The 18,972-nt window shown below is 43.3% G+C and overlaps 1 protein-coding gene across 2 annotated transcripts in view; it reads right to left on the bottom strand.

Moving 5' to 3' along the window:
- Window positions 1-879: 879 nt before the first annotated feature.
- Window positions 880-18,972, bottom strand: part of LOC140204769 (ferritin heavy chain B-like) — a 44,560-nt gene continuing 26,467 nt past the window's right edge. For both annotated transcript variants that reach the window (XM_072271537.1, XM_072271538.1), the window contains exons 2-4: window positions 2,245-2,391; window positions 1,617-1,742; window positions 880-1,124 (exon numbers count right to left, since the gene is read on the bottom strand). In XM_072271537.1, coding sequence (XP_072127638.1) covers window positions 969-1,124; window positions 1,617-1,742; window positions 2,245-2,391 — 429 coding nt within the window. In that variant the 3' untranslated portion in view covers window positions 880-968. The remainder of the gene's footprint in view (window positions 1,125-1,616; window positions 1,743-2,244; window positions 2,392-18,972) is intronic.

The raw sequence follows: 18,972 nt of genomic DNA on the forward strand, positions 1-18,972 counted from the left end.
ATCTTCAAGGAACGATGCCTCAGAAACGCGGCTTCCACCATCAAGGACTCCCACCACCTAGGATATGCCCTCTTCTCATTGTTACCATTGTAGGGTAATGTAATTGGTGGAAACATACAGAATTCATGACGACTGATACTGGGTTGGGATTCACTTTAAAAGGCCAGTCTGATGTGGTGAGATATTTACGTAAAGGACTTTAAGCCTGCTTTGTGTTCAGGTTTTGGAGTTTAATAAATTTAATAAATGTATTGTTACAGTTTTATTAAACTTAAAATGCCTCATGTCATGTTATTTTCAAAAAACCTACATGCTTAGGAAGGAGGTACAGAAGCCTGAAGACACACACTGAACGATTCAGGAACAGCTTCTTCCCCTCTGCCATCCGATTCCTAAATGGACATTGAACCCATGAACACTACCTCCCTACTGTTTTTTCAGTCTCTGTTTTAGTACTACCTGTCTTAATTTAACTATATAATATACATATAAATACTTAATATAATTCAGTATTTTTCTATATTTATCATGTATTGCAGTGGACTGCTGGCACAATATTAACAAATTTCATGGCATATGCCGGTGATATTAAACCTGATTCTGATTCTGAAATTACCTCATCCAAGGCACTAAAATCCATAGGAAGATCATCCCTTTAAAAAAATCACTAACAGGATAGCACTATTGTGCACACAACCTAGCTAATATTGAGTTTATTGCCGTTGTCAATCTACTGACAAATTAATGCATTTATCCTAGTTTTAAAATGTAAAAGTCCAGTTGTTATTCAGCCCAGAATACCAGAACTGAATTTGAAAACAAGCAGTCACTGAGGTAGAGTAAGTATTTTGACGTTTATTTTCACAGTTGATACACCATTCCAATACGTTTATAGTTAGTCAAGTTAAGATTCACATAAGTAGAGAGTTTGTTTATACAACTTTAACAGATAATAACATCAAGTCCTTCTATTCCTTCTCCTCCAGGGACAGTCTGTCAAACAGGTACACTCCCAGGCCATTTTCAGGGGCCCCCACTCTCCTCAGGTTGGTGATGTAATCTCCAAGCTTCTTGATCATCTTCACTTGCTCATCTAGGTAGTTCCTCTCCAGGAAGTCGCACAGCTATGAATAGAGAGAGAATGTAGTTACATCTTGGACCAGATACAAAGCAACTCACCCTATATTTGAATGTGATCATCATGAAATGGTGCAGATGACATTGATGGGAATTTCCACTTATCCCATCAAGAGTTTTACTGGGACATGTTTCAATACCCTGTCAGCCAGCCTCTGATCTTCACCAAATCAGTAGAACATAAACATTACAGTACAGGCCTTCAGCCCATGATATTGTGCCAGCCTTTTAACCTACTATAATATCAATCTAACCCTTCCTTAGAATTCCCCATCATCCATGTACCTATCTAAGAGTTTCTTGAGTGTCTCGAATGTGTCTGCCTTTACCACCACTCCTGGGAGCATGTTCCCAGCTCTCTCAAAAAGAAATTTACCTCTTGGATTTAGATGTTACAGAAGCCAAAGCTCGAGCTGAAGACCAAGCAAAGCAAAGCCCTGATCATATTAGCCAAACTCCATAGATGGATAGCAACTTACATGAGGGTCACCATGCTGATTGGAGAGCTTGTGCAGATCCAGGAGACTCAGGTTCACGTCCTTCTCCATCTGCAGAGCTCTCTGCATTGCCTCCAGACCATTGCTCCAATCATCCTGCTCTGGCTTCTGAAAAGGGAAAGTTATACAATTCATTTGGAGTAGCTTACTTATATGTGGAACAGTCACAAACACTATCAGTGCAGAATATTAGAGATACTGTATCAGCCAAAACCAAGGCATCAATTAGAATCAAAAGCAATGCACACAAAATGCTGTCAGGCAGCATCTGTGGAAATGAATAGCTGTTTCCAGCTGAGATCCTTCTTCAGGACTGAGAAGGAAGGGGGAAGATGCCAGAATAAAAAGGTGGGTGGAGGGGAAGGAGGCTAGTTGGATGGTGATAGATGAAGCCAGATGAGTGGGCAAGGTCAAGGGCTGGAGAAGAAAGATTCTGATTGGAGTGGAGAGTAGATCAGAGGAGAAGGGGAAGGAGGAGGGGCCGCAGGGGAAGTAAGGCAGGTGAGAGGTAATAAAAGGTCAGTGTGGAATGGGAGGATGGAAATTAGAATTACTAATTGCTGACAATTATTTGAACCATTCAGACTGCTCTGCATTTGTCACGCCAAACCTTGATGTCCTCCAGTTCTATCCGGCCTCCTCGCAGGTTCTGAAATTCCATCCATTTCTCGGCATGCTGCTGTTCCTCATGGGACTGCTTCCTGAAGAACTTGGCGAAGTGATGTAGGCTAATATCATCCCGGTCAAAGTAAAAGGACTGTGGAAAGATTAGAAGGGCTTCATTTAGGCTCATCACAATATAGTAATCCTAGTCTTTCATTAATAAACTGTAGCTAGTTTGAATATCAATTCAAACTGTATCAAATAGCCTGGATGTCACTATAGACTGCAGTTCTTCAGTGGATGAATGCTGGTGGTGGTCACATTATGCCAAGTAGCAAATCACAAGAAATAGAGATGCTACCTTTCCTTACTGTTGTTTGCTTCAGGTTTAAAATAATGGTCCACTTGGTATCAGACACCCATGTTGCAAAGACCACCAGGATTTCCAACAGAACCTGTACACCAGTACTATATGTCCATTACAAGCTGCAACAGGGCTCAGCAACTGAGCTAATTGAATACAGAGGACCTCATTTACAAACACACACAGTCATAAGTTAGAATTTCCAAGCCCTTCAATAACTAGCGAAAGATCTAAACCATTAATTCAAGACTTCTAGCAACAAGGAATATAATTCTTTATTGAATTACAACCTCACACAAGTAAACGAAAGACTCACCATGGAGAGATAAACATAGGAGGAATAGAGCTCCATGTTAATCTGCCTGTTGACTGCATCTTCACATTCCTTGTGGAAATTCTGACAGACTTGGGAAGCCATCCTGTTCAGTGGACAACTACAACTCGCTCTCACCTGGGGAAGCTGCTGAAGAACCTTCCCTCCTCAGTTCCTCGTACTTATACTGCTAGATCAGCCTGCAGGATAGTGAGGGTTGACCTCACCATGATGATTGACATTCCCTGGTAGCCAATTAGGAGCTGCTCATGGATCCATAACCAATGGAAAATAGGGGGAAAGTGGAACATCAAATCAAGGTGTTTGCAAAAACTGAAGTTCTGGAAAATTAGGTTCTGTGATGTGCCCACCTTTGGCTGTCCTCTATGGCTTTACATCTGAGAGTATTTTCTTGTTTTCTTCCTTAGAAATTGCAACTTTAGGAGCAATATTATGATATTTACATTTATTCTAAGTTGGAAATAGTTTATTATCATCAGATGCACTGACGTAGAGCGAAAAGCTTGTCTTGCATACTATTCATAACATCAAATCATTACACAGTGCATTGAAGTAGAACAAGGTAAGGCAGTAACAGAAGGCAAAATAAAGTGTAACAGCTACAGAAAAAGTGCAGAGCAGGTGAACAATAAGGGGACAACGGAATAAGATAGATTCTGAGGTAAACTTTCCAAGGTTGCTATGCAACATCCATTGTTCAAACCAAGCAAGAGCTCTGTGTGACTTTTCGAATGAACTATTGGAGAGATGGATGAAACAACCTGTGTGTTGGCTTGGAGAAGTAAAAAAAATCCGCAGGATTGCTAGCTGGAAAAAGTCAAGGACAGTGCACGAGTAGACAAAACAAAAGTCTTAGTTGTCGCCAGCTGGTGGAAGGAGCTTTCTGAATTAACTCTTTCTGGGTAAAAGGGGGCATAATGAAGGTCCTAATCTTCTAGTCAGAGATCATTTCCAAATAAGTTGCTTGCAGGATGCTCTTTGATAAGGCTGAAGAATCAACATCAGCTTAAGGATGACTAGTCCGCATCGGTGAGCTGGACTGTTCTGAGTGACTTGAACTAGATATAATGATATGATTCGGCAAAAATACAAAGGAACCACTTCAGAGGCACGTGGTGAGGTGGTACCACTTGTCACCTTTGGCCAGTCATTGAGAAGTGGACGCATGATGTCTGAAAAATCAAAGTAGTACCGTGCAGAACTGCTATGGGAAAAGTATAACAAAAGTTTTCAGAGGGAGGCCAGCAAGCACCTAATTAGTTTAACACTGAAAGTTACAGGGGTCTAGCTGTTGCAAAGATAGGAGTGGCTGCGGGATGTTCTGGGGTTCAGATGTTTCAAAAGGGATCAAGAAGGGAGGTAAAAGAGGAGGGGGAGTGGCATTGCTAACCAAGGATTGCATCACACCTGAAAAAGTGGAAAGATTGTCTACTAAGTTAGTGTGGTTAGATCTGGAGGAGCTTAGCAGGTCAGGAAGCATCTATGGAAATGAATAGATAGTCAATGTTTCAGGCCAAGACCCTTCTTCAGGACTGAGAAAGAAGGGGGAAGCTACCAGAATAACAAGGTGGGTGGAGGGGGAAGGAGGACAAGCTGGAAGGTGATAGGTGAAGATAGGTGGGTGGGAAAAGTCAAGGGCTGGAGGAGAAGGAATCTGATAGAGAGTGAACTATGGGAGAAAGGGAAGAAGGAGAGGCACCAGGGGGAGGTGATAGGCAGGTGTGCGGAGGAGGAAAGAGGCAAGCATGGGAAATAGAAGAAGGGGGAAGGAGGAGGGCAAACAAATAAAAAGAGAAACATTTAAAAATTACCAGGAGAAATTAATGTTCATGCCATAAGGTTGGAGCAGGTTGTGCATTAAACAGTATAACTAAAGCTTCTTTCAGAGAGTTGTAGTAACTTGTCAGTGTCAAGAAGGACTGTCACATGACAGAATGTTTGTATAAAGGATGGAAATTTTCCGAGCGGTATAGAAAATGTCTTCAGACTGAAATAATACACAAATGCTGGAGGAGCTCAGTGGGCCAGGCTTCATCTATGGAAAAGAATAAGCAGTTGACGTTTTGGGCCGAGACCCTTCATCAGAACTCTTGAGAAACACACACAAAGTACTGGAGGAACTCAGCAGGTCAGGCCGCATCTATGGAGAGGAGTAAAAAGTCGATGTTTCAAGCTGAGACCCTTCAGCAGGACTCAGCCGAAATGTCAACTGTTTATTCCGACTCACGTTTCTTTTGCCAAATGGAATTCAAAGGTCAAATGAAGCGGTAGTCGATCAGGACTGAGGCAAGCGAATGGGGACCTATATAAACGCAAGCACTCCCAGAGAGAAACACCAACAACTGTGCACTGAGGATGTCACCTCGACTGGTGATGAAACGACTGCAAGCTAATTGCCAAACTCGGTGAACACCACAACATCAAACTCATAGACTTTTCAGGGAAAGTAGATTGTCATTAGGGACTGTATAGGATCATGTATTTCCTTTCAGACCATGATCCTGCCTGCAAACATCAGGTTAGCATCTCCTAGATGCTTTCTGACTTAGTTCCTGAGGAAGTCTTTCCTTCACTGTTGACATCTTCATAATCTCCAACTACACACTAGCCATTTCTATCTCCTCCACTAAGATCCATTTCCATTGCTTGCTCTCTTAGCCCACAGAATTTCTAATCCTATCTTGACTCCATTTTCTATCCATTTCTCTAGACTCTTCCCAATTAAATCTGAGATAATTTTCACATCTCTGCTGCTTTGCAAGTTTCCAATTTCCTCATCCCATCCAGCTCATTTTCACCATCGACATCCAGTTTACAGAACTCTCACCCCAATCTCTTCCACTTCCTGATCTTTTACCCTGCCACATTTCCATCTAGAGCAAGCGTTCCTCCTGCCCTTGCCTTCCGCTCCATCTGCCTCAAATTTCAGCAGAGCATCCTAACTTCCACCATACTCAACTTGTTGCTACCACCATAAAGTGCATTCCTTCCCCTCATCTAAGAGTAGAACAAACACTCCACAAGGAAACAGGAGCAGGAGTCCGGTTACCTGGCCCCAGGCCTACCCCACCATTAATACCGATTGTGCCTGATCTACCTAGATGTTTATTTATTTAGAGATCAACATGGAACAGGCCCTTCTGCCCTTTCAATCTATGCTGCCCAGTAACACCTGATTTAATCCTAGGTAATCAACTTGCAATCACCAATTAACCTACTAACGGGTACATCTTTGGAATATGGAGGAAACTGGAGCACCCGGGGAATGTACAACTCCTTACAGATAACATTGGAATTGAACTCCACATTCTGATGCCCGAGCTGGAACAGCATTACGCTAACCGCTAGGCTACCATGGTGCTCCAGATGTCAACCTGTTAGTACCAGTTTCATGTGGCCCTCCATTACAATTTTTTCAAAAATTGATCTCCTTATTCCTTAACTACTCCATTGCTCTAACTTCCGTAATTCCTCTGGGCTAGAACATTCCAGATATTCCCCACCTTCTATGAGAAGCAGATTCATCTAAACTCAGGTTTTAATGGACAACCCCTCGCTTGTGACTGATAATCCACTATTGGAACCATCTGGACGTCTACCATTGTGGCCCCTAGGATCTGCATCATGCCTCAGGTCTTCAAAGAAGAGATCTAATGACTTTAGCCTCATGGATAATTCTCTCTTTCCAGAAATTTACCCAAATCTCACTAACACCTGTATCCCTTATAAAGAATATACAATATCACAAGCCCAGCTCCTAGCCTTCACGTGTGGTTTAGTAAGCCCAGTGGAATATTTTCTACTAACAGGAGAAGGGGCAAAGATGGGTTACTGCCACCTCAAAACCAGTCACTTTAGGCAGCTGGGGCTTGTCAGGAGAAGGAAAACTCTGATCTCAAACCTTCGCTGCCTTGCAGCTATACCCACTCATGGGGAAAGCTTTGGAGGTAAATCCCAAGGGAAAGCCTGGAAACACACACAAAAAATGCCGGTGAATGCAACAGGCCAGGCAGCATCTATAGGAAGAGGTACAGTCGACGTTTCCGGCCGAGACCCTTCGTCCTGAGCATTTTTTGTGTGTGTTGCTTGAAATTCCAGCATCTGCAGATTCCCTTGTGGAAAAGCCTGTTGCTGAAGTCCCTAAGGCTGTCCTACATTGAGTTCACCACTGACTGGAAACTCCTGCGACACCCCTGGTGCCAAACTGTATCAGTCTCTGCCGTTCCTTTGGATTCATCAGCGGTGTGGAGAGGGGGAGCCTGCTGTTTGGGCAGCAGTTGCTCTCCACATCATACTGCCCTGGCCTGTGTATCATGTAGGCATCCATGGTTGACTCTGACCAATGGAGAGCCTTGGTAAGAACATTACATCACAATGCAGACCCTTTGGCCCACAATGTGGGCCTATTCTAACCTGCTCTAAGATCAATTTAACCCTTCCCCCTTACATAGCCTCTATTTTTCTATCATCCATGTGCCTATCCAAGAGTTTCTTAAATGTCCCTAATACAGGGGTTCCCAACCTTTTTAAAGTCATGGACCAATGCCATTAACCAAAGGGGTCTGTGGACCCCAGCCCTAATGTACCTGCCTATACCATCACCATTGGCAGGGTGCTCCATGCACCCACAACTCTCGGTGCAAAAAAAATTACTCCTGACATCCAATTCCCCCCCTCCCCACCACTATACTTTCCTTGAATCACCTTAAAACATTGCCCCTTCATATTAGTAAATGTACCAAATTATCACTTTGCAGTCTATTCATTTGCAGTTGATGTTACCAGGCTGGTACATACTCAACCAGTCCTTTCTCAGATACATTGAAATCAAGAGTGAATGGGCACTGATTTGGAACACAAAATCCTGAAAGTTTCAGAGAGTGAATGTGGAAGGAATATTTCGACTTGTGGGCAAGAATCTGGTTCTGAGTCTCTCTAAACAAGGGTTATACATTCAAACAGAAGACAAGCTGAGGATTGTACATCTGAGGACAAGTGTTGTCCTTTCAAATCAAATGAGAGGTAGATCCTTTAAGGACTAGCTTAATCATCTATACTTACTTTTTGGATATCAGGTCTGGAGATCTGATGTTTGTAATTCGAAGCAATCGGTTTGGTTCATAACTAGCTGATTGTTATGGTTAACCAATAGCACCTGGTTACTGTACAAGTCTGGTTCTTTCTGGTTCTTTCCTCTATATCAACTCTGCTGCAGTCTGCTTTACATAGTATGAAGGCACAGGTACCTTCCGTAAAATTGAAATATCAAATCCCAAACCTGGTTTGCTCAGTCCATTCAAATATGGAATCAGTCAAATCAATTACTAACGGGAAGGTCACCATGACCACACAAGGTTTAAGTCAGAGGTGGATTGCATTATTCATCAAATCAAAGTCCTCATATTTAATCCCAGGAGAAAAGTGCAGCTTAATGTCCAAGAAGACAAATTTGTTACTTAGCCCTAAGATCTCAAAATTAGAATCAGCATCAGGTTTAATATCACCAGCATATGTTGTAAGATCTGTTAACCTTGCAGCAGCATTAAAATGCAATACATGACAATAATAGAGAGACAAAAATCTGTGAATTACAGTCAGTGTATGTACTGTATATATAAATATTAGATAGTTAATGCATAATCAGGAATAAAAAAAGTAGTAAGCTAGTGTTCGTGGGTTCAATGTCCATTTAGAAATCAGATGGCAGAGTGGACAAAGCTGTTCCTGAACTGTTGAGTGTGTGCCTTCAAGCTTCTGTACCTCCTTCCCGATGGTAACAATGAGAAGAGGGCATGTCCTGGGTGGTGGGGGTCCTTAATGATGGATGCCGCCTTCCTGAGGCAGGAAGGTGGGAGGAGAAGATGGTGGCGCGACACAGCGCACGCGGCCGTTCCGAATGAATATCGTATGTGTTAACTAGGGGGCTGTACACAATCCGGATTTGATGGAGACAGCCGTGAGAAGCATGGAGGAACATCTGGAGTAACTTCTGAAATGCCCGCTTCACTGCTGCTGCTACTGTGCGATCGAGAACCTCCAGAGGGGATGGCCCCAAATCCTCGGCTTTGCCTATTGCCTGTTGCCGGGGCCGGGGTCGAAGCGCTCGGCAGAGATGGTGCTCGGTGCTCGGTGTCGGAGAGCTGGTCGGAGGCTCAGAGTTTTCGGACGGACTCGGAGTCGGACTGTGGTTGGATGCTTCCAGGATGCTGCATTGGCAAGTTGGCGGTGCTGGAGGTTTACCATCTGCGTGAGATGATGGGACTTTCAAGAGACTTTGAGACTTTTACCGTGCCATGGTCTGTTCTTATCAAATTACGGTATCGTTTTGCACTTTTGCAACTATATGTTATAATTATGTGGTTTTTGTAAGTTTTTAAGTCGGTTTGTCATGTGTTTCCGTGATATCATTCTGGAAAAACATTGCATAATTTCTTAATGCATGCATTACTAAATGACAATAAACGAGGATTGAGTGTCCTCATAATCTAATTTCTTAGATGTCTTGGATACTGCAGAGGCTAGTACCCATGATGGAGTTCTTTACAACCCTCTGCAGCTTCCTTTTTCTGCAGTAGCCCACCCATCCCATACCAAACCTCTCAAAATTGAAACGAAACAGCTACTGAAACCATTTCTGTCCATGTTTGAATTGCTTATTTACATTCAATGGCTTTATCTTTTATATTTATTTATTTATAGAGATATATAGTGCAGCATGGTCCCTTCCGGCCCTTCGAGCTGTGCCACACAGCAACCCCTGACTTAACCCTAGCCTAATCACGGGACAATTTACAATGACCAATTAGCCTACTGATCTGTACGTCTTCGGACTGTGGGAGGAAACCGGATGACCTGGGGAAAGCCCATGCGTTCCACAGGGAGGATATACAGACTCCTTACAGATCCCATTGGAATTGAACTCCAAATTCCAACACCCCGAGTTATAATAACATCGTGTTAACCACTACACTACCTTGGCAGCGCCCGTCACCTTGGTATAAAATCAAATGGGATGGCATTTATGGTTAGATTACTAAGTCAAGAACTATTTCAATCTACAAGTTCATCGACCCACTATCTTCCAGAGAGGGCTTGCTGGACAGGCCCACTACTCTTCATATTCCCCTCTTATCCCCATTCAACAATCATCTCATTCATAGTTTCATGTTGGAAACTGCTTCCAACTAACCCGCATTACTGTTTCAATTACACTGACAACCCTGCCCACGCCACTCACCAGTGCAGAAATAAATCCGAGTATTTACATTAATGGTCATGGACAATTAAAGATGCATCAAATCCAAAGCTCATCCGACCAAACTGACATTTATCACAGTCACTCCGTTGGACACCAGAATATTTCAATAAGCTCATGGCCAAGACATTAATCGTTCGAACAGGATATGAATTCAGAGTCACTCAGTGGAAGAGGTAGAGATGTCAATAGTTAGCAAGAGGATTCGAGTACAGGAGCAGGGAGGTTCGACTGCAGTTGTACAAGGCCTTGGTGAGACCACACCTGGAGTATTGTGTGCAGTTTTGATCCTCTAATCTGAGGAAAGACATTATTGCCATAGACGGGGTACAAAGAAGGTTCACCAGGTTGATTCCTGGGATGGCAGGACTTTCATATGACGAAAGACTGGATCGACTAGGCTTATACTCTCTGGAATTTAGAAGATTGAGGGGGGGATCTGATTGAAACGTATAAAATTCTAAAGGGATTGGACAGGCTAGATGCAGGAAGATTTTTCCCGATGTTGGGGAAGTCCAGAACGAGGGGTCACAGTCTGAGGATAAAGGGGAAGCCTTTTAGGACCGAGATGAGGAAAAACTTCTTCACACAGAGTGTGGTGAATCTGTGGAATTCTCTGCCACAGGAAACAGTTGAGGCCAGTTCATTGGCTATATTTAAAAGGGAGTTAGATATGGCCCTTGTGGCTAAAGGGATCGGGGGTATGGAGAGAAGGCAGGTACAGGGTTCTGAGTTGGATGATCAGCCATGATTGTACTGAATGGCGGTGCAGCCTCGGAGGGCCGAAAGGCCTACTCCTGCACCTATTTTCTATGTTTCTATGTTTCTAAAGGCTCAAGTTAACAAGGAACACATTTTAGGAGATAATTTTTCACAAAGATTAAGTTCACACGGAAACTGAGATGAGATGTTAAAGGCATAAGCATGTGAAATGACCATTGGAGACGGCACAGTAGCTAGAATTACACAGATAGTGCTCAGTTTTAGCTGAGTTCTAGCTGCAAGATTCAAAGACAATGATCATTTGATAGGGAACACTATGGCCCTCTCACATCTGAGAGCAAGGGTTGGTATTGAGTTAACAGGACATGTTTGGGTGCATGTACTAAGTATTGTTCCTGAGGTGTATGAATGTAGCAATTCAGATGGGAAGTTTGAATTGGGTTTACACATTTCTGAAAATATCCTGCCTCCAATAGGCAAAGTATTATGGTCTCGTATGGGGGTGGGGGGGGGACTACTGCACAAGATTGAAGTAAGTTGCAGAAAGTTGTAAAATTAGTTATCTCTGTCGTTGGCACCAGCCTCCATAGTATCCAAGACAACTCCAAGAAGCAGAGCCTCAGGAAGGCAGTGTCCATCATTGAGAACCCCCGCCACCCAAGACATGCCCTCTTCTCATTGTTACATCAGGAAGGAGGTGCTGGATCCTGAAGGCACACACTCAGTGATTCAGGAACAGCTCCTTCCCCTCTGCCATCCGGTTTCTGAATGGACATTGAACCCATGAACACTACCTCAATACTTTTTTATTGTTTTTGCTCTACATATTATTAACTTAACTATTGATTATACATACTGTATATAATTACTATAATTCATTTATATATATATTTATCATATATTGCATTGTACTGCTGCTGCAAAAACAACAAATTTCACAACATATGCCTGTTATATTAAACCTGATTCTGACCCTGATGTTATGGAAGAGAGTTCAGCTCATTCTATACCTCCCTGTGTACATACACCTATTGATGCTTCTGGACACATCTTCAGTGATGTTCCTGGAATCATCGGGTGTTTCGGGTCTTTCAACATCATACAACCTCCTCCAGGTGACCCAGCCGGGGCTGATCAGACCCCAGCTTGTGTCCAGATGGCTAGCTACTTATGACTCCATGGCTCCCCTCCTTTGAGCCACAGCCATCTTGAGGCCCTCTCTGCTGCATCGGTGGTACTGTGGATGGCTCTCCTCTTCCTCTCTCCCTCGATGCCCAAAATGCTGAAGGCTCTAACTAAAGAACGGGCTATGAATCCCCTACAACCAATCTCCATTGGGAGACACCTCGCTCGATGCTAACAATAATTGTTGTCATGGCTTGCAGCTTCCTGTCAACCCCTCCCTTCGCCGTTGCCTCAAGAATTTGGTTAACATCTTCATCAAACTGCTTCCACAGTGAAGTTGTGTTAGCTGCAGGCTATTTGATCCACCTCCTGTTAGACTTCATGTTCGAGAGATTAGTTTGCAACACTTGGAGGTTCCGGGTACTATAGGGATGACTCCGGGCCTGGCCCCTCCTTCGTCTCACCAGGTTGGACACCTGCGCGTTGTGCTGCTCCTGCTCCCGCCAAACACTTCATCCCAATATCACCGTGTTCTTTGTTTCTCAGTATTGGCACATGTACCAAAACACATTCCAAAGCTTGTCTTGTATTTTGTTCATCCAGATCAAGTCATTACACAGTGCATTGAGCTAGAATAAGGCAAAGCAATAACAATGCAGAATAAAGTGTAATAATTACCAAAAAAAAAGTTACTCGATTTCAATGTTTAAGAGAAGCGTGAACACGTACATGGATGGTAGGGGTATGAAGGGATCCGGTCCCGGTGCAGGTCGATGGGAGTAGGCAGTTTTGGCATGGACTAGATGGGCTGAAGGGCCTGTTTCTGCACTGTACTTTTCTATGGCTGTATGACTCTAAGTGCAATGCAGGTAAGCACTTTAGTGCAGGATCATAACGAGGTAGATTGTGAGACCCAGATTCCATTTAATTGCACAAGCAGCTTGTTCAGGAGTTTGTTAACAGCAGGATCAAAGCTGTCCTTGAACCTAGTGGACGTGCTTTCAAGCCTTTGTATCTTCTACCCATTGGGGAGGGGAGAGGAGAGAATGTCTGGTGTGAGGTTTTTAATTATGCTGCTGAAGTTGAGCAGTGGTCTCATAAAAGAGGTTCAGACATCAGAGTGCAGAACTGAAATGACTGTTGCTAGGAGACTAAGAGAGTGCGATGGAGTGTGGATATTGTTTTTTGAATGAGGGGAGAATATAGAACTATATTTTCTCTGTTTACCCAATTTAGACAGAGGCAAAATTGAATCAGTTGTGTTTGGAGGAATTTGTACCGCACTTCAACTATTTTACACTGCAAAATTGATCCTTGAAAAAACCAGGAAAGAACGGCTTCTCCGAGTAAGGCCTTGCTTTTGAAGGGTGGTCTTTGAAGGTTAAGGTTGGATGTATTTTTCCATGTTTCAGTCAGCAGGCTCAATTATTATGCACTCCTTGTTCAAAGGCTCGACGGTTAAATTTAAAGTCAGAGAAATGTATACAATATACATCCTGAAATGCTTTTTCTTTGCAAACATCCACGAAAACAGAGAAGTGCCCACATGAATGAATGGCAGTTAAACGTGAGAACCCTAAAGTCCCCCCCAGCTTCCCCCTCCCGTGCGTAAGCAGCAGCAAGCAACGATCACCCCCTCCCCCCCAAAAAATGCTCATCGGTACCATCACCGAGCCCAAGCGTGTGCTAAGCAATAGCAAAGACACAGATCAAAGCTACCCCAAAGGCTTCGCATTTCAACCGACATTTGACAAGCCACATGTTCCCTCTCTCCCTAGAGAATATTCAGTATGGTTATTTATTCGATTAATTTTCCTCCCCACGCCATCTTCTATGCATTTCTTGGGTGGAAGCTCCTTGATGGTTGTTCATTTTGGGTAAACTTCACCCAGTTTAACATCAACCCTTTCCAGAAGGTCTCTGAACTGAATATCTCTCCCTGCAACAAGTAAGGAGGAAGATGGTTGATCAAAGCTTAAGTCTAATTATAAACAGAAGAGATTCTGCAGATGCTGGAAATCTTGATCAACGCATACAATATGCTTGAGGAACTCAGCAAACCAGACAGCATCTATGGAGAGGAACAAACAGTTGATGTTTCAGGCCGAGATAAAGGATCTTGAGGAAGAGTCTCAGCCCATAAAATCATCTGTTTATTCAGCTCCATTGATGCCGCCTGAATTGCAGAGTTTTTCCAGCATTTTGTGCATGTCGCCCAAGTCTAGTCAATTACCTCTGAGTATGCAGAATTGATAATGGACACCAGGATATATAATCTGCAGTACACCCCAAGTTTAACACAGAAGGTTTTTACATTAGAATATGTTAAATCTTTTAAATGCAGCCAATGATTTGTCAGCTCTGGCATCTCATTCCAAGCAGCAATCAGCATTTTTAGAAGTAGTTACCAACTGTGCTGTTAGCAGTTCACATTGCACGTTTACCACAACCCTCAATCTCAATAAATTACTCATTTATCCCTGTTTCAAAGAGAATACACCCTGCTGGCTGTAGAGCAAAGTACAGTTGCTACTCACCACTGAAATATGAAAACAAACTTTAAAGCTGTCACTAAGACCAAATAATAACACTGGAGTTTGACTTCTGTTTATGTTACGCTCCAATGGCAAAAGCTGCGGAGATTTGGCATGACGTGAAAAATATTAACAAACTTCTATAGATGTGTGGTGGAAAGTGAATTGACTGGCTGTTTTACGGCCTGGTATGGGAACACCAATGCCCTTGAATGGAAAATCTTACAAAAGGTAATGGATTCAGCAAAGAACATAATGGGTGGAGCCTTCCCAACCATTGAGTACATCCACATGAAACGCTATCATAGGAAAGCAGCATCCACCGTCAAAGATTCTCATTACCAAGACCATGCTCTTTTCTCGCTAGACTCCTGATCCAGATAGAAACATAGAAATGTACAAAACCTACAGCACAATACAGGCCCTTCAGCCCACAAAGCTGTGCTGAACATGTTCTTACCTTCGATGTTACCTAGGGTTACTCATAGCCCTCTATTTTTCTAAGCTCCATGTACATATCCAGGAGTCTCATAAAAGACCCTATCGTATCCACCTCCACCGCCGCCACCGGCAGCCCACTTCACGCACTCACCACTCTCTGCGTAAAAAACTTACTCCTGACATCTCCTCTGTACTTACTTCCAAGCACCTTAAAACTGTACCCTCTCGTGCTAGCCATTTCAGCCCTGGGAAAAAGCCTCTGACTATCCACACCATCAATGCCTCTCATCATCTCATACACCTCTATCAGGTCACCTCTCACCCTCCGTTGCTCCAAGGAAAAATGACTGAGTTCACTCAACCTATTCTCATAAAGCATGCTCCCCAATCCAGGCAACATCCTTGTAACTCTCCTCTGCACCTTTTCTATGGTTTCCACATCCTTCCTGTAGTGAGGCGACCAGAACTGAGCACACTACTCCAAGTGGGGTCTGACCTGGGTCCTACATAGCTGCAACATTACCTCTCAGCTCTTAAACTCAATCCCACGATTGAGGAAGGCCTATACACCGTATGTCTTCTTAACCACAGAGTCAACCTGCACAGCAGCTTTGAGTGTCCAATGGACTCGGATCCCAAGATCCCTCTGATCCTCCACAATGCCAAGAGTCTTATCGTTAATACTATATTCTGTCATCATATTTGATGCACTAAAGTGAACCACCTCACACTTATCTGAGTTGAACTCTATCTGGCACTCCTCAGCCCAGTTTTGCATTCTATCAATATCCTGTTGTAACCTCTGACAGCCCTCCACACTATCCACAACACCCCCAACCTTTGTGTCATCAGCAAATTTACTAACCCATCCCTTCACTTCCTTATCCAGATCATCTATAAAAATCACGGAGTAGGGGTCCCAGAACAGATCTCTGAGGCACATCACTGGTGTCCGACCTTTATGAATCATCTACAACCACTCTTTGCCTTCTGTGGGCAAGCCAGTTCTGGATCCACAAAGCAAAGTCCCCTTGGATCCCGTGCCTCCTTACTTTCTCAATAAGCCTTGTATGGGGTACCTTCTCAAATGCCTTGCTGAAATCCATATACACTGCATCTACTGCTCTACCTTCATCAACGCGTTTAGTCACATCCTCAACAAATTCAATCAGTCTCGTAAAGCATGACCTGCCTTTCACAAAGCCATGCTGACTATTCCTAATCATATTATGCCTCTCCACTAGGATCTCAGGATCTTCTCCATCAAATTACTAACCACTGAAGTAAGACTCACTGGTCTATAATTTCCTGGGCTATCTCTACTCCCTTTCTTGAATAATCAAACAACATCCACAACTCTCCAATCCTCCGGAACCTCTCCCATCCCCATTGATGATGCGAAGATCATCGCCAGAGGCTCAGCAATCTCCTCCCTTGCCCCCCACAGTAGCCTGGGGTACATCTCATCTGGTTCCGGTGACTTATCCATCCTGATGCTTTCCAAAAGCTCCAGCACATCCCCTTTCTTAATATCTACCTGCTCAAGATTTTCAGTCTGCTGTAAGTCATCCCTACAATCACCAAGATCCTTTCCTGTAGTGAATACTGAAGCAAAGTACTCATGAAATACTTTTGCTATCTCCTCCTGTTCCATTCACACTTTTCCACTGTCACACTTGATTGGTCCTGTTCTCTCAGATCTTATCCTCTTGCTCTTTACATATTTGTAGAATGCCTTGGGGTTTTCCTTAATCCTGTCCACAAGGCCTTCTCATGGCCACTTCTGGCTCTCCTAATTTCTTTCTTAAGCTCCTTCCTGCTAGCCTTATAATTTTCAGGATCTCTATCATTACCTAGTTTTTTGAACGTTTCATAAGCTCTTCTTTTCTTCTTGACTGGATTTACAACAGCCTTTGTACACCACGGTTCCTGTACCCTACCATCCTTTCCCTGTCTCATTGGAACGTACCTATATAGAACACCACGCAAATATGCCCTGAATATTTGCCACATTTCTTTCGTAAATTTCACTGAGAACATATGTTCCCAATTTATGCTTCCAAGTTCCTGCCTGATAGCCTCATATTTCCCCTTACTCCATTTAAACACTTTCCTAACTTGTCTGTTCCTATCCTTCCCCAATGCTATGGTGAAGTAGTTCGCCAAGCTGTACCATAGAGAGCATCTTAACGTACTGCATCTCTGTGTGGTATCTCAGTTGTACAGCAGCTGATAGGAAAGCACTTCAGCAGGTCATCTCTAGCGCACAGAAGATCATGGGGACACAGCTCCCAGCCCTGGAGGACACCTACAGCTCTCGCTGCCTAAGGAAAGCTACAAGCATCTGTAAGGATAATACACACCCATGCAATCATCTGTTTGAACTTCTTTCATCTGGCAGATGTTATAAGATTTTCTATGCCCCAACTTCCAGACTGAAAAATAGCTTTTTCCCCAGAGCTATAATTGCTTTGAACCAATCGATCAAGCATCATCCATAAATTTATTATATTGCCACTTTAATACGGTTTTATGGCTGTCATGCATCTGAGTTGCGCTGTTGTACTGCTGGACATCGCTTGTTCTGGCTGGTTACTTGATTTTATTTATTGTTTATTTATTTTATTTGTTGTTTTATACCATTGAGTATGAGAGTTGCAAACTCATTTTCTCTGTATTGGTGTGTGACAAATTGTACAATGCAGTGACAATTAAGATATTTCATCTTTTCATTTTCATTGTGATCACCATCTCCAAGGTGCTCTCCTGCTGAGAGACCTGACACCTGACCAGGTTCACTCCCCATACCAGATCAAGTACAGCCTCTCCTCCTGTAGGCTTATTTACATATTGTGTCAAGAAACCTTCCTGAACACAGCTAACAAACTCCACCCCATCTAAACCCCTTGCTCTAGAGAGGCGCCGATCGATATTTGGGAAATTAAAATCTCCGTCCACAGCAACCCTGTTATTATTACACCTTTCCAGAAAGGTCTCTCTATCTGCTTCTCGATGTCCCTGTTACTATTGGGTGGTCTATAAAAAACACCCAGTAGAGTTATTGACCCCTTCCTGTTCCTAATTTGCACCCACAGAGACTCCGTAGGCAATCCATGCTCTCATTATTTACTGCTATTTACTTATAGTTGTATTTGCACAGTTTGTTGTCTTCAATGTTCTTGCTCTTTCATTGATCCCATTTACAGTTACTATTCTATAGATTTGCTGAGCAGGCCCGCAGAAAAAGACTCTCAGGGTCGTGTGCGGTGACATGTAAGTACTCTGATAATAAATGCGACTTTCACCTTTGAACTTCTGACCTTTGAAGTGAAGACGATCAAGAAGCTTGGAGATCAGATCACCAGCCTGAGGAGACTGGGAGCCCCTGAGTATGGCCTGGGAGAGTATCTGTTTGACAAGCTCTCCCTGGATGAAAGGGAACAGATGGGCTTGAATATTGCAACCTGTCAGAATTATGAAATATTTATGTGAATTCTCACTTGTCGCTTGTACAGAGACTTTGGAATGTGACGTGAACTGAAAATGAGCTTCAACAGTGTACTTATGTTTTGTCTTGGTGGCCATTTGGGTGGCTCAGTAGTGTGGCAGTTAGTTACATTCACTTTACAGCGCCAATTGATCAGGTTTCAATTCTCTCTGCTGTCCGTTTGTATATTTATTTATTTATTGAGATCCAGCGCAAAACAGGCTCTTCCAGCCCTTCAAGCCACACTGCCCAGCAATCCCCCAATCTAATCCCAGCCTAACCATAGAACAATTTACAATGACCAATTAACCTACCAACTGGCACGTCTTTAGACTGTGAGAGGAAACTGGGGCAGCCAGAGGAAACCCACGTGGTCATGGGGAGATATATAAATTCCTGCAGGTAGCGGTGGGAATTCCGGGTCGCCAGTACTCTAAAGGGTTATGCTAACCACTATGCCACTGCACCACCT

The sequence above is a fragment of the Mobula birostris genome, chromosome 11 (assembly GCF_030028105.1).
Source record: "Mobula birostris isolate sMobBir1 chromosome 11, sMobBir1.hap1, whole genome shotgun sequence".
In the NCBI taxonomy this organism is placed as follows: Eukaryota; Metazoa; Chordata; class Chondrichthyes; order Myliobatiformes; family Myliobatidae; genus Mobula; species Mobula birostris.